The sequence below is a fragment of the Dipodomys merriami genome, unplaced genomic scaffold (assembly GCF_024711535.1).
Source record: "Dipodomys merriami isolate MVZ:Mamm:240054 unplaced genomic scaffold, mDipMer1.0.p SCAF_20, whole genome shotgun sequence".
Lineage (NCBI taxonomy): Eukaryota > Metazoa > Chordata > Mammalia > Rodentia > Heteromyidae > Dipodomys > Dipodomys merriami.
This window is the reverse complement of record NW_027203382.1, coordinates 8,664,018-8,679,793: the sequence shown is the minus strand read 5'-3', so window position 1 is coordinate 8,679,793 and position 15,776 is coordinate 8,664,018. Positions and strand designations below refer to the sequence as shown.

The 15,776-nt window shown below is 36.6% G+C and overlaps 1 protein-coding gene across 1 annotated transcript in view; it reads right to left on the bottom strand.

Moving 5' to 3' along the window:
- Ell2 (elongation factor for RNA polymerase II 2) overlaps positions 1-15,776 on the bottom strand; it is a 72,265-nt gene that overhangs the window by 50,924 nt on the left and 5,565 nt on the right. The window contains exon 2 of the mRNA XM_070031045.1: positions 5,190-5,237. Coding sequence (XP_069887146.1) covers positions 5,190-5,237 — 48 coding nt within the window. The remainder of the gene's footprint in view (positions 1-5,189; positions 5,238-15,776) is intronic.

Genomic DNA, 15,776 nt, shown 5'->3' with positions numbered 1-15,776 from the left:
AATTAGTAAAGTATTTCTGAATGTTGCCCTATGAATTTGGAGTTTAATTTTTTTACTTTAAATTTTTTAAGAGAACAAAATCTTGCCTGTTCTAATGACTCTAATGTAGAAGTTTATAGAACCATTCGGCTTTAGGGTTGGCAGTTAAATGCCAATTTAATCTTCAGAAGGTCACTGTACTTTTTGGAAGGCGTACATTTAGAACTTGTTCAGCCAGCGATTCCTGGTTCATTATTGGAAAAGTGAGTATGACTCAGGGTTACACACTCAGTGTAGAAAATGCAAAGGACATACAGAAATATTTTCTATTTTCAACTCTCTTCTTAAAACCAAAAATTTTAGCTAGCTATCCTAGCTACTTTATGAGTCTGAAATCTGAGAATCGTGGTTTCAAGATAGCCTGAGCAGGAAAGTCGGTATACATATCTCCAATGAACTACCAAAGAAGACAGAAGTAGAACTGTGGCTCAAGTGGGAGAGTGCAAAAAGGTCAGAGACAATGCCCAGGCCCCAAGTTTAACCCCAGGACTGGCACAATAACAAATAAATAAAATATATAATAAAAATTATAAGTATAATACACCTTGATCAATGTCTTTCTCCCTCACTTTCCTGATTTGTGGCATTAAATATGCTTTATATCACTACTTAAAGATAATAATAGGGGCTGGGAAGGTGGCTCAGTGGTAGAGCGCTTGCCTTGCATGCTCAAGGCCCTGGGTTCGATTCCTCAGCACCACATAAGCAAAAAGAAAAAAGCCGGAAGTGGCACTGTGGCTCAAGTGGTAGAGCGCTAGCTTTGAGCTGAAGAGCTGAGGGACAGTGCCCAGGCCCAGAGTTCAGGCCCCACAACCGGACCCAAAAAAAAAAAAAAAAAAAAAAAAAAAAAAAAAAAAAAAAAAAAGATAATAATAAAGGTGTAAAAATGAGGAGTAAAATAAATTCTTTCTCCTTCCTCTTCTCCTTTCCTCTCCTCTCCTCTCTCTCTCCCTCCCTCCCTCCTTCCCTTCCTTTCTTTCCTTCCTTCCTTCCTTCCTTCCTTCCTTCCTTCCTTCCTTCCTTCCTTCCTTCCTTCCTTCCCCCCCCCCTTTTCTTTTTGACAAAGGTTCTTGCTATGTAGCATAGGCTGGCTTCAGAACTCATAATTTTCCAATCTGAGATTCTCAGGTGCTGAGATTGCAGGCAGGTACCACTACATCCAACAACAGTTTTACCATATAGTTAAAATAGAGAGTCAGAACTATCCTGACTTTTATAAAGCTTGCTTGTAGCTTATAAAAATTGGGTGCGTTATGGCAAATCATTCCTCTGAATGTTGCATCTCTAACAACTCAGTGAAGTTGCCTGTGCCAATATTTCCAGCTATTTTTTTCTGTTCAGATATGCTTATCTGCAGATACTTATAATCTTTATAAACCTCAAGAGTCCTAGGTATGGATTGGAATTGTCCAGAGAACTGGTTGACCCACAACCTTCAGAATGAACAAGACATTTTTGATGGTATGTTCAACCTCCTAACATCCATGAGTTTAGTCATCAGAATCCACTGTTCTTATAGACATTTTGTCTTTCTGAATGCAGAAATAAAACTTCAATTACTATCCAATTTCCAGAGTGTCCTCTTCAATTAAAAAATAGGGATGGGCTGGGAAGGTAGCTCAGCGGTAGAGCGCTTGCCTTGCATGCATGAGGCCCTGGGTTCGATTCCTCTGTACCACATAAGCAGAAAAAAAAGCCGGAAGTGGGGCTGTGGCTCAAGTGGTAGAGTGCTAGACTTGAGCTGAAGAGCTGAGGGACAGCGCCCAGGCCCAGAGTTCAGGCCCCAAGACCGGGCAAAAAAAAACAAAAAAACAAAAAATAAAAAATAGGGATGGAATGAACTCTAAAGATCAGATTGTTTTTTCTGCTACAAAAGCTGTTGCCCAATTATGAAGATAAAAATTCATATCAATGAGTCTTAGAATTATTTTTATTCTTTAACAATATGCTGCTATTTTTTTAATATTATTTTATTTTATTTGAGAACATACTGTACAGAGGGGCTACAATTACATGGGCAGGATAATGCATACATTTATATTTTAATATTTTAGTCTATACTTAGAGGTTAACTCTAACCTAGGAAAACATGTTCAAGCAGAAAAGTAAATATGCTTGTAAGCTAACCTGCCAAGACCTAAATTCTGGTCTTCTAAAGACATTACTTAAGAAAAGCATCCTATAATTAGTAACAAGGAACAGCATAACCATGTAGTATTTAGCATAAGTCTCATCAGGGATAATTTTAACAAGACACTTTTTAACATGATGACTTTGAAAGGACGTTTTTAATACTGTTACAGATGCTTCAAATATGACTGATTATGACACTGTCATGATAGTCTTAAGGTATATAATTTTCAATTGTGTTTAATATAAAGATACAAATAAAATTTCTCACTAAGGAAACATCTTTTGTGTAAAATCTAAATTTAAACCTTCCAACGTAAAGCCTTGAGTATTTTCCACATAGGAATACATAAGCATATTTCTTTGGGGTTTGGAAAGCAATCAGCAAAGGCGATGTTAACTTATCACAACTCTTGAGAGAAACAGAGGAGCCCTGTATAGAAGACCCTCACATTTAAGGCTCTGCGTATTCCCTGTGGGTTGTGCCAACCCACTCTTTCCCCTGTAATGACTCTTTGTTTTTACGAAGTCCCAAAGGGCTGGGGAGAGCTCTGCAAAGAGAAAGGGGGAAGGGCAAATGGAATGCAGCTGCAGGCTCTGAAACAATGCTGAGTCCATATATTTTGTTCCCAGTTAGAATAATAAAAAGAGTGGGAGTTTGAAGAAACAGACCCTAATAAGCAAGGTAGAGCCAAGCATCCTATATCTTTCAGACTGCAATGCCTCCATTGCTTATCTATGGTACTAAATCCGGTCCCCTTGTATTCATTTGGACTATAAAGCTTATCTGCTAAAACTGAAAGATGCGCTGAGTTAAGTCTAGCAGTCATTTATAACTAAATTATATTTTATCAGCAAACCATATTCAGAGAAAGGTTACAGTAGGAAGAAGAGTGATACAAAGATCATCCAGGGGAGATTTATACAGATCTGAAATATAAACTGCTTGCTTTCAATCTTACCTAGGCCTTGCAGTAATGAGTATGTTTGAGAAAAACCATGCCTCTTCCTTGAGTGTAAAGTCTGCAAGTGTCAGAATTGAGTGTTTGGAAACCCCAGTATCAGTTCTCTATTATTTAGTCTTTCAGTCTTAGTTGTGGTGACTTCTAAGAAAAAGTCCTATATTAGCTTGAAGGGAGGCAGCAGTTCCCAAACAAAATATGGCCCTACAACGTCTAGTGAGAGAAACACAGCTCAACTTCTCTAGATCTTGCTCTACCATCTGATACCCCTTGACTGACCCCTCTGGACTTTGGCCTGGAACATCTCTTCAAATATTGCTGGGTCATTAAAATTTGTAGGAAGCTGTGCACTGGCTGTTCAGGCCTATCATCCATTCTACCTAGAAGGCGAGGATCTGAGGTTCCTGTTGGAAATCACTCTGGCTCTAATCCCCAATTAACTAGCAAAAAGCTGGAAGTGTAGGGGTGGCTCAAGTAGAAGAGTGCCAACCATGAGTGAAAAAGACAAGTGAGGGTTCCAGATGTGAGCCCAAGTCCCAGTAGTAGCATGTGCACAGGCGTGTAAGCGTGCACACACACACACACACACACACACACACACACACACACACACAGACCTATACCTTCTACATCTTTAAGGAAAACTCCTGAAGCCTTAAATAAATAATAAACTAAACCTTCAAATATGTAACCATTGTGCACTAAAAGCTACCTAAGAAGCTATCTGACAAAATTAAGAAGAACTGAATTGTTCCAAGTAGAACAATTGGAAGGAATTGGAAGAATTGTTCCAATTAGAATCCATTCATGAACACTCAGTTACTGAGGGGGAAAAAGGACTTCATTGTAAGCTGTCCTGTAGAAGCGAAGCTCTGACATCCACACAAATATCTCCTTTAACTTAGCATTACACAAATGATTTGCAAGTACTATATCCTAATCCACATTAAATGATACAATTAATCTGTTGAAATATTTTAGTTATAAAGTTTAGATAGATTGCATTTGTTAACATTGACCTGTTTGCATTTGTGATACACAAATACATAGGTTTTCAATAATAAAGAATATAAACTTCTTTTTTGGCTTGCCTTTCCTCTATAACCTAAAATCTGCTAACTCTATATTTAGCATGCATGAACAGACGTGCATATTAATTTAAGGAAGAAACAAAAGTCTATTGTTTGATTTTTGTTATTGTTGTGTTGGTCCTGGGGTCTGAACTCTGGGCCTGGGCGCTGTCCTTCAGCTCTTCAGCTCAAGGGTAGTGCTCTGCCACTAGAAACACAGTGCCACTTCTGGCTTTTTCTGTTTATGTGGTGCTGAGGAATTGAACCCAGGGCCTCATGTGAGGCGAGCACTCTACCACTGGGCCACCTTCCCAGCCCTATTGTTTTATTAATATTAAATATTAAAGATAATAACTTATAATATCACACTAATATAAAATTGTCCATCTATTGAAAACACAAATTCAAACACCCATTTTATTACAAGTTATTATATATTATACTTAGTTTTGTTTTGTTTTTTTTCCTTGGGCTTGTACTCTTTTCTCTGAGCTATAGTCTCAAGCACAGTACACATTTCAATGTAGCAATAAAATAGACATAGGGAACTTTGTGTATTCTGTATACCAGAAAAGCTTAATTTCTATTTATATATCTTGCTTTCTAGCATGTACAATTATGAAACTAAGTGTACAAGGCAGCAAAATCTTATTAATAGTAACAGCAATCATAATTCTAACTTGCATAGCATTAGTAATTTTATGGATGTTTAGTTGTGGTAAATATAACGTATGCAAAAAATTTGATGTTTAAACATTCAGAAAAGATTCCAATATGCAATATATGATCAAGAAAAAAAAATCTCAAAAATAATTACCTGAATTATTTTTAAATAAATTAGGAAGATCAAACATAATCAAAGATGTCAGAAATTGTCATTAAGTCACAAAGTTCATATGAGTGACTGATTGTATTTGGATGGTCAGTTTTATAGCATATAAGAGTAATATTAGATTTATTTTTTTGCTAAGCCAGCAAAAGTACTTACCCCTTGGAGTCCTTGGAACTGAATGGAAGGTCGAAAAGGAATTAAATTCTGTTAAAAGAAACACAAGAGAGGTAAATCTTGGTTACTGTGACATAGAAATAAAAAAAATAAACTTTAACTCTATGCATTTACTCACTGCCATATTTTTTAAAATATCCTTTTATAATGAGCACTTTTGTAAGTCATTAAGTGAAGAAGCCTTGGTGAACTGTTTACATTTCTCTGAATCATACAACTAAAAGATATTTATTTGCAGTGTAGCTAGCTATGCTTTTGAAATGGACAAGATTAGCAAAACAAAACATTAGTGTACTCATTCAATTTTATATTAAGGAGGTCTTGCATTTAATAGGGGTAAGAAAAGGGAAGAGTTATGTGGACGAACTTCGAAAAATTCAACAGGATGCTAGAAATAGAAATATAAAATTTAAAAATACTTGAGTCAATTGTAGCTTTTTATTTCACTTTTTGATTCATTCATTTATTTATTTTATTTAGCAGTGTTGGAATTTGAACTGAGGGCCTCACACTTGCCTGGCTTACTTGCTTGTTTGGGAATCTACCACTTGAGCCATGCCAGCAGCACTGCTTTTTGCCAGCTATTTTGGATAGAGAGTCTCACAGATTTTTCTGCTTGGAATAGGCTTGAATCTTGATCCTCCACATCTCAGTCTCCTGAGCAGGTAGGATAACAGGCAGGAGCCACAGACACCTTGCTACAAAACAGTTTTTACTTGTGCATCAAAAGGTTACCGATTGTTCTCATGAAATTCTTACCAGGTGAGAGTATCAACCATAGTTTGCAACAATAATGCTTTTCTAAATTGCTATTATAAATTTGTGAACAAAGTAGAGTTGAGTAGTGTTTAATAGAATATCCAAATGTAATGTATAAAAATATAAGCAGTGCCAATTGCTAGGGATTCATGCCTGTAATCCTAACTAATCAGAAGGCTGAGGGCTGCGGATCACAGTTTGAAGTCAGTTTGGGTAGGAAAATCCCCAACCTTTATCTCCATTTAACATGCAAAAATACTGGGCTGGTTGCATAGTTCAAATGAGCCAGCAATGAGCAAAAAAGCCAAGTGAGTGTGTAAAGCTCTGACTTCAAGCCCTCCTATGGGCATAGAAGAAAAACACAATAAAAGAACAAAGAAAGAAAACAGCACTTCTGTTCTCATCCATACCTCATCATATCAACTACAAACTTCCAATTACTTCCCAAAACTTCTATGTAGGTTCAAAATTCACTACCAGCTTACAGTACCTCATACACCTAGAATCCTAGTTACTCAGGAAGCTGAGATCTAAGGATCCTAGTTGGAAGCCAGCCAGGGCAGACTCTTATCTCCAATTAACTACCAAAATTTGGAAATGGAGAAATGGCTCAATTGGTAGAATTCTAACCATGATCCAAAAGGCTGAGCCAGTGCTGGAGTTCAATCAAGCACAAACAATGGCAAAGTTTCCTAATCAGGATTATAATACACAAAAGAGGGGAGAGGAAGTAAAGGATAGTACTTCTTAAAAAGAGATAGCCTGATTATAAAATTGAGTAGTATTATTATTTGTAAAACTAGATAATGTTTTGGAAAACATTATAATGAATACTGTTATTGCTCTATCACCATAAAGAGATAATTTAACCTTAAGTTTATCAACAAAATTGAAGTACCCCCCATATGACAAATTAATTTCTTGGTTGTGGTCGAAGTGGGCTTTGAAGAAAGAAAAGAAAGGGTTTTTAAAAAAGGAAAGGAAGGAGATGGAGGCATGGCTTATTTGGTGGAACCCTAGCCAATGAGCAAAGGCAGCAGGTACTAAGTTTAAGGCCTGGTCTTGGACCTTAAAAAAAGAAAAGAAAAGAAACAAAAAGGAAAGAAAGAAAAATGTAGGCTCTAATTTTTAAAGTTCGACTTTTAGAAGCGACTCGTTCCAATTTGTAAGTTTTATGAAAGTATAAAAGGTCTCTTTTCTTTAAGAGGAAACCTGACCTCAAACTTGCTGTTCCTGAGGAAATGAATGCCTATAGGAGCTTGGGGAACTGTCTTTGAGTAGAAATAGGTGGTTGTATCTCCAGCCTCCACAATGTTTCCATCCAGTCCTGCCTCCTCAACTACCCTTCAAATTATAATAGTGAAGGACTCCTTAGACACTGATTACCCTTTACTCTGTCTCCTTACTACTTACATGCTACCTTCAGCTCACCTTTAGAACTTAAAATTCTCCACTCAAGTTCATCAACTCTTCTGCGTCAAATAAATGCATACTTTTCTTTTTCTCAATTACATTGTACACTAGCGCTTCCTTGTACTTAGATATACCAGTCCTCCTAGCTTTTTGATCATAGGTTTCTTTTCAAAAGAAAAAAAAAAAACAGGGGCCAATGACTTATGCCTGTAATCCTAGTTACTCAAGACCAGAGCAGGAAAGTCCATGAGACTCATCTGCAATTAACTACCAAAAAACTGAATTGCTGTGGCTAAAGTGATAGAGCATCAGCCTTGAGGGGAAAAGCCAGTAATCCTACCTGTTTGATGACAGAATCTCTTCATTCCTCAATTTGCATCTCTCAGCTTGCTATTTGCTATGATTTACAGGACACCTGGCATTAAAAACTCGCAATGAAAGCCAAGCTATAGTGGTTCCTGCCTGCAATCCTAGCCACTCAGGCATCTGAGATCTGAGGATCTTAGTTCAAAGTCAGCCCAGGCATGAAACTCTGTGAGTCCAGCAAAAAGCTGGAAATGAGGCTGTGGCTCACGTGGTAGAGTGCTAGCCTTGAACCAAAAAGCTCAGGGACAGCGTCTAGGCCCTGAGTTCAAACCCAGGAATGGTGCATGTGTGCGCATATGTGTGTGCATGTGTGCACATGTGCGGGCGGGGGACACACACAGACAGAGACAGAGACAGACACAGACACACAGACACACAGACACACACACACCACCCTCTTTCATTGACTGGCAAATACTAAACAACTCCCCCATTTGCAATTTTTCCAACTAAATTGGCACCTCTTTCCTACTTCTCTGGTAATGGCATTTCTATCTTCTTGGTTTTCCAGGCACACAATCTTGGTTAATTTACAGTTTCTCTTCCCACCATATTCAATTACATATTTATTATAATTATAGAATTCCAAATCCAGAACAAGCCTTAGAAATTATGTAGCATACCCATCTTCCTTCCCTAGTCCTGGTATTCCATTAATAATTAAGCTTTGCTCAGAATCCTGGACTGAGTCTTCCTAGTTTGCCTTGCTAGTTTTTGGTACTACCTTGTGCTCCACACATATGTGCAGTGGGAGATATGAGAGTGTGAGGGTCTAACCCTCAAACAGAGTTCACAAACTAGTGAGGGAAAAGTTGAGAATGATTAAGCACTAGGCTAAGTACTATCAGAAAATGCAGGATGAATTCTCAAAGGGGAAAAGAGAGTATGATTAAGGATAAATACTAGGCAAGTCAAAGGGATTGTCAGAAAGATGAATCTTGAGTAGCAGAATACGGGAAACAGGCTCCAGGGAGAGACAGCCCCTTGAGAAACACTCAAGGAAGGCAAAGATGGGCACTGTGTGGGCAGAGGGCAGGTCTGTGTGTGTATAGAATTCTTTCACACTGAGACATAACCTAGTGGAAAGGAACTGTACCCCAAGATTCCTGCCTAAGGTCTTCTGTATCCCCCAAATTCTTTAGTTTTAGTTTTTCTGTGATAGAATAAATAGGATGATTAGGATTTTGCACTAAATGCTTATCACTCTGTGAAATTACTCTTCTTACTCACTGATGATCTGGAAGTCTTGTGTTTAATGTGAACAACTCCTAAAGTGTGTGTGAAAGGAGTTCTTTCTGCTACATATAAATTTGATGGAGATGGATTGGGGCAGGGAAAGTAGCTTGAAAACTGCGCTAGATGAAGTTTGAAAATACTGGAGTTAATGAAAGGCCTAAATTAGCATGAGTGAGTCAGAAGCCAACAAGAGATGGTGGAACAGCAGACATTCTGAAAAGAACAATAAGATACACTGACAGTTGAATATCAAGCACCAAAGAAAAAAATGATATAAAAGCTCTAGGACTAGTCATCAGCTCCAGTCAGTCTGCCCCAGATTCCCTCAAATTAAGCTCTTAGTCTCCTTTGAAGGCCCCTTGACCTGGCATCCTGGTTAATACATGTTTTCTTTCAAGAATATCCAAAGCATTCAAATGGCTAGCACAATCTCTCTCAGATACCAACCACTTCAATGTATCCCATTGCCCACAGTGGTTCCTTCCCACTATCTTTTAAAGCAAAGCAAACTGCTCCAACAGAACTCTTAACTACTCATGCATCTGACTTCTGCAACAGGAGGGCAGCTATAAGGAGTAAATTCTAAAAGTAAAAAACATTCTTACTTAAAGCAGAGACCTAGACTCAATGTTTACTTTAAAATATACTTGAAAAAGCAAGTCATTTTTACAAGTTAATTATGTGACCAAATATGATATGATATGTTCTTAAATAATTCTTTTTTTTTTAATTTATTTTATTTTATTTGTGAACATACTGTACAGAGGGGTTACAATTACATGGGCAGGATAATTAAATAATTCTTATCTTTGTAAGAACATTCTCATTGGAAGTGAGTCTGGGTAGACCTTGAACCTTTTGCTTTTTAGTTTTAAACATTTGCAACAAGTAGCTTTTTGAAAAATTAAGTAACTTTAGGGTTTAACTGAACAGGATGAGGCATAAATAAAGTAGTAATCTGGTATCTGCATCCAGTTAAGGGCAGATTGGAAATAGCTAGGGAAACTCCTTTGACAAAGACTTCAAAAGCAATAAAGGTGATACTTTTCAGTCAAAAGATTCTGTTAAACTCTTAGGAGTATCTCTGCTTTTACTACTTGAACTAACCCTCTATTAGTCTTAAGAAAAGGAATGAGATTTCTTTTTCTTTTTCTTTTTGTGGTTACTGGAGTTTGAACTCAGAGCCTTAGCACTTTCCAAAGTAGGAGCTCTACTATTTGAGCCACTAGTTTAAGAGCCTTTTCTGCTTTAGTTTATTTTTAGGTTGTTGTTCTTCAAGCTGGTCTGGGACTGCAGTTTTGCTACCTATATCCTTCTATATAAGTTGCATTCATTAATCCTTCTACTTAAACTGCATTGTATGATAGAGAATTTGCAAAAAAGATACCAAGTCAAACATAACTTGAAACTTTACCACAAGTAAACAAACAATTCCTTTCCATAAATGGTGACAGTTTAGGTGTCTGCTTTAGGTGAGATTTGTTTTGAGAAACAATTGCTGTTCATCAGTTAGTATTTATTGGGTGCTGAAAATATACTATAACCATTTTTACTACCACCTCCAGGAATTCCCACCAACACCTTTGTGGGGTAGGTATTAATACATTGTTATTCCTTTTTCTCAAGTAAGTCCTATGAATTACCTCAGGCTACACAGCTAAGAAGTTACCTGGGACTCAAACCCATTGGCATTTTATGAACTATGCTCTTGTTTAAAAGCTCATGTCTATCCACAATTTTATGTAACTAGCTTTTTCCTGCCTTTGAGAAATATGAAAACTAAAGAAATACAAAATAATAGCAAGTCACTTCTTTGGTTTTGTACCATGGCTTGAGGCAACTGAAGCATCATTTTCACTGTGCCAGTAACATTTTACTTGTGCAAATAACCAATAGATATAACTTTTGCTGAGTTACAACTGCTACAAAATATGCCATTTTTCTTTCCTAAAAGAGACATAATACTATTTAAGAACTTGTGGTTATGATTTTTAAATAATCATTTTATTCTTTGTAATATTACCTGATACATCTAATTGGTAGAAAATTTAAAGAAAGAAATTTGGAGCTAAAGCAGCATAGGAAATCAGTTGATCTGAAAAAAAATCAAACATACTCAGCTCTTGTTGAAGGCCAGATTACTGGCCTTCTTAGAATGATACACAATGTGAAATTTAAAGGTAATGCAAAACCCACTTTAATGAATGGTAACCCCTTTGCCTCCAATCTTCTTTTAAAAGCTAAAAAAAGTCATCAAGGTTTACAAAACCAATCTAGTATTTTGCCTTCCTTGTGAGTCAATTCAACCGTAGATATAGAAAAAACTGTTACCTCAGATTTGAGAGAATACAAAGAATTCATGTTTTTTTTTCTGTTTTCTTGTTATTATAGCACAGAAAAAAGTTAATTTTTTAAAGCAACAAAAGCCTAACATTTCTTTTAATCTTTCTTGCTTGCTTTTTTAACATTTTGGTGGTCACTAATGTTTGAATTCAGGGCCTTACACTTGCGAGGATAGCATTCTATCACTTGAGCCATGCCTCCAGTCCTGTTTTTGCCAGTTATTTTGGTGATGGAGTCTAAAGAATTTTTTATGCCCTGGTTGGCCTTAAATTGAGATCTAGATTTCAATACCCTTACTAGTTAGGCATTAGTATGGGCACCCAGTCATGATTCTTATTTTGAATGATAATGCTTAAAAAAAAACTGTAGCTAACTGATGCAGGCCAAATTTAAAAAGATAATTATTGTTATTTTTAAATCTTAAGATTTCAAACAACTGTTAAATGAATATACAAGGCAAAAAAATGTAAGCCGATAAAACAGCCAAAAAGCTATTGTCACCTCACCTTTAGACCAACACCATCTGAAACATATCTCATCACAATTGAAACATAATATCTCATTTTTTTCTCTGAGAGGTTAATGTGGGTCTTACAATTATATAATAAGCTTAATGTCAAATTTGACTTGTGGAGGCAAATAAAGCTTTATTCCCAGGGATCATGATTTCTGGAGCCAATGTACCAAGAAAAATACTAAAATAAAATTGGATTCAAAGAGAGTGAATATGTTTTAAAATTACAACTTGATAAATTGTAGCACCTAAATCATGTTATAGAGGAAGCCATTAAGGAACTACAGAAATTTCATGATCATACTGTGGTTTAAAGATCACTCTGGCACTCGGGGATGAACTATGGGGGTGGGGATGGGGACTTGAAAGCAAAGTGGGTGTCCTGGGCAGTGATCCTGAAGAGACCAGATGGTGATTGGGAGTGGAGGAGTGGTAATCTCTGGGGTTAGTTTCTGTCTTTTAAAATTGACATGACTTGCTGATGGATAGAATATATCAAGAAAAAAGATAAATCAGGGTTACTAGTCAATTCTTCACAATGAGACTGTGAACACTCAGGTAGTGTGAGCTTAAGAGTAGAATCATGTTTTGTTTGGATATAAGTTTAAGATGCCTATTAAACTTCAATGAAGGCAGGATACATTGGAAATATGTGCTCAGAATTGAAAAGGTTTTATCTGAGGTAAATATTTTCAAGTCATATAGTATATACATGGCATTTAAATCCATACAAGTAGGTATCAGAGAGTAAAGAAATAAAGACAAGGGATAATCAATATTCAGTGGCTAGTTAAGCATAAAATAGCTAAGCAGCATATGTCAGACCAAAGAGGGATAAAAGGAAAGTTAGGAAGATATTTCTAGTAGGACCTAGTAATCAGCATGATGAAATGCCCATTTTATTAAACTCTCACTAAGTCTAGTAAGGTAAGAAGAGAGATGATTAGGAACAGCACCTGTTCAGGTGTACTATCAAGGATTTTATAATTACTATGAAAACAGGCCTGGTGAAGGATGGCAAGTACATATATTACTTATCCTCAAATATAATCTTTTTCTTTCTAGATGTTTCCCCTGAGCAGAGTTCATTATTATTTATTTTTACCTTTTTTTTTCATGTTTATCTGCTTCTACTTTCCTTACCTCCCTCCCTTCACCCCCCACCCAGCGTTGTTGTTTCATTTTGTTTGGTGCCAGTACCAAAACTTGAAATCAAGGCCACTTGCTCTAACAGGGCTTTCTTGCTCAGGGAAGACACTCTACCACTTAAGTCACACCTTCAGCCTGTCATTTTGCTGGTTATTTGAGAGATGTAGTCTCACAGACCTCAGCCTCCTGAATAGCTTGTATTATAGGTGCAAACCATCACTTTATTGATAGCAAGGACCATCCATGACTTATTCACCTTTAGATCTCTAATGTCTCATGTCTGGCACATTTCAGAAGATGAATAAATATTTTTGCTAAATGACCAACTGTATATTCCATAGTTCTAACTCTGGTTCGTATCTCTGAGATCTTTTATTAAAAGAAAAAAATTTAAATACTCAACAGAGTTTTCACTACATGCAAGCATTTTCTGTTTCTTTGAGGCATAGTAGTTTCTAAGAAAGGAGCCACAAGCAATAAAACTGTTATCTTAAAATATGCTAACACTTAGATTCCAGATAAGCATATTTACATCCATTTCTCCGGTAAATCTTACAAGAAAGTGTAAGCCTATTTTCCCTCTAGCATAAGTTCACAATTGGGTAGAAAACTCCTAAGTCAAGGTCACCACCAAGGAGGAAGAAAACGGTACTTCAGGCATTCCTGATTGATTGCTTTGTTTTTCATAAAGTACTCTCAAAAAAGAAATTAGGAAATCAAAAACTTGGGGGCTGAAGGTTCAGTTCACAAGTAATTGAAATGTTTAGATTCTACTTCCTGTACCCAAAATAAAAATAAAAGAAAAAGCAGAGAAAGAAAAAGAAAAAAAAAAAACTCTCATCAAAACAAAAATGGAGGCTAGTAGAAGAATTAAAAACATGATCCTGTCAAGCCTTTAGGAATTAGTTTATTTCAAAATGAAACTCTGAAATGAAAAGTTATTAGCATATAGATAGCACTAAAATCCAAGGAATTAAATGAGCTTACATTATATAGAGTTACTTTAAGTTTCCACAATCACTAGGGATGGACACCATGGAGCTGAATGTCATGTGAAAATTAGATTTTTATATAATCTATGCTCTATGTTGGTCTTAAATGCAATCTACAGAAGCTTTTTAACTTAAAAAACCGTGTCCAAACTAAAATTTTTTGAATTTCAATTTTAAAAATATCCAAAATTTCCATGATATGGAAATAGCATACAAACAATATAATCCTGTTCCATATATCTGTCTTCGACTCCAAAATATACTTCTAGATACAAAATATATAATCAAACTTCAGTCTCTTGATTACTAAACAATAAACAAATGTTTTCCAAAGTGATACTCATCTTTATTTCCCCCACCTATAAACCCACTCTTTCAATTGCTTCTGCCTTTCCTATTAAAAATCCAAGGATGTTCTCTAGATGAATACCATAAGATTCTTCAATAAGAAAAGCAGCTCATGTCCTTTGTCTAGTTACTATTGACTAGCCAAATGCTTTGACTATAGACAGAGGTCAATTCAAGTTGCTTATTTGATTCATGAATCTTTAAGAAGCTTATAGCTGAGTAAAATTCTCTTATATCGTAAGTTGCCAACAATGAAAATGGTAGGTTTTTTACCTTTGTTGCCAAAGCTTTAAAAAATAGAAACCCTTAAACTAAAGGTTTTATAGGATTTTCAAGAGCCTTGATACTACAACAGAAATTATCGATTGGTAAAGATTTAGGAAATAAGGAAGAAAAGGAGGAAGTGAAGAAGTGTATGTGTATATGTGTGGTGGTGGGGGCGGGGGGGGGGGGGAAGTAGGGGTATAAAACAAACACAGAAAGCACTTCTCTCTGGCAAACCTGACCTGATTCTTACCATGTCTTTCAGAATTAATATGGCTGTGGAAACATAGTAATTAATTTATGGTATTTTGTTTGAGGCCTGCTTTTCTAGATTTTTGCCTAAGTCATAAGAAATGTCGAATGGAGTTGTGGTATGCAGAAGGGTTAATATGGGTTATATTACATGCTGCTTTATTGTAAAACTTAGCTCACTTCAATTTGGAATGTCTTATAAAACTGGATAAATTCTGGTGCCAGTTTCTGAACCTCTTTGTGGCAAAGAATAAGGTCACTTCATATTATTGAGGGACCCAGCATTGACTCAGCTTAGATTGTCATTTTCCTCTTTCTCCTTGTTTTATCACCAATTACCTAACAAGCCTAGGAGCACAGCTTTTGTAATTCTTTATAAGTGTAAATGGAGCAAATGGAAAGGCTGAATCTGGTGATTGTCCTTGGTAAGCTTCCATGAAATCATTCCAAGAATTCTATACTCCTTTCCTTTTAAATTCTTTTCTTGAACATGATCCAATCCTTCACATATGTTCTTTCTTTCTCCTCCCAATTTTGGTGCCAAGGTTCCCTGTCTATCTTTCAAGGCAATCTGGCTACTACTTTTCTTAGGGATAAGCACCCTCCATGGCTTGGAGCAACTAACTGAGCCTCTGAATAAACTTTTCAAATACTGCAGGTTAGAGCACTTGATTTTCCTTGACAAAAAGCATGTTACCACTGGGCGTGGTGACTCACACCTGTAAGCCTAGCTGTGCAGGAGGCCGAGATCTGAGGATCATGGTTCAAAGCCAGCCCAGGCAAGTCCCTGAGATTTGTATCTCCAATTAACAACCAGAAAATGAGAAGTGAGCTGTGGCTCAAATGGTAGAGTGCTAGGGTTGAGCTCAAGAGCTCAGGGACAGAGCCTAGGCCCAGAGTTCAAGTCCCACAACTGGGCTAATTAACGATGGT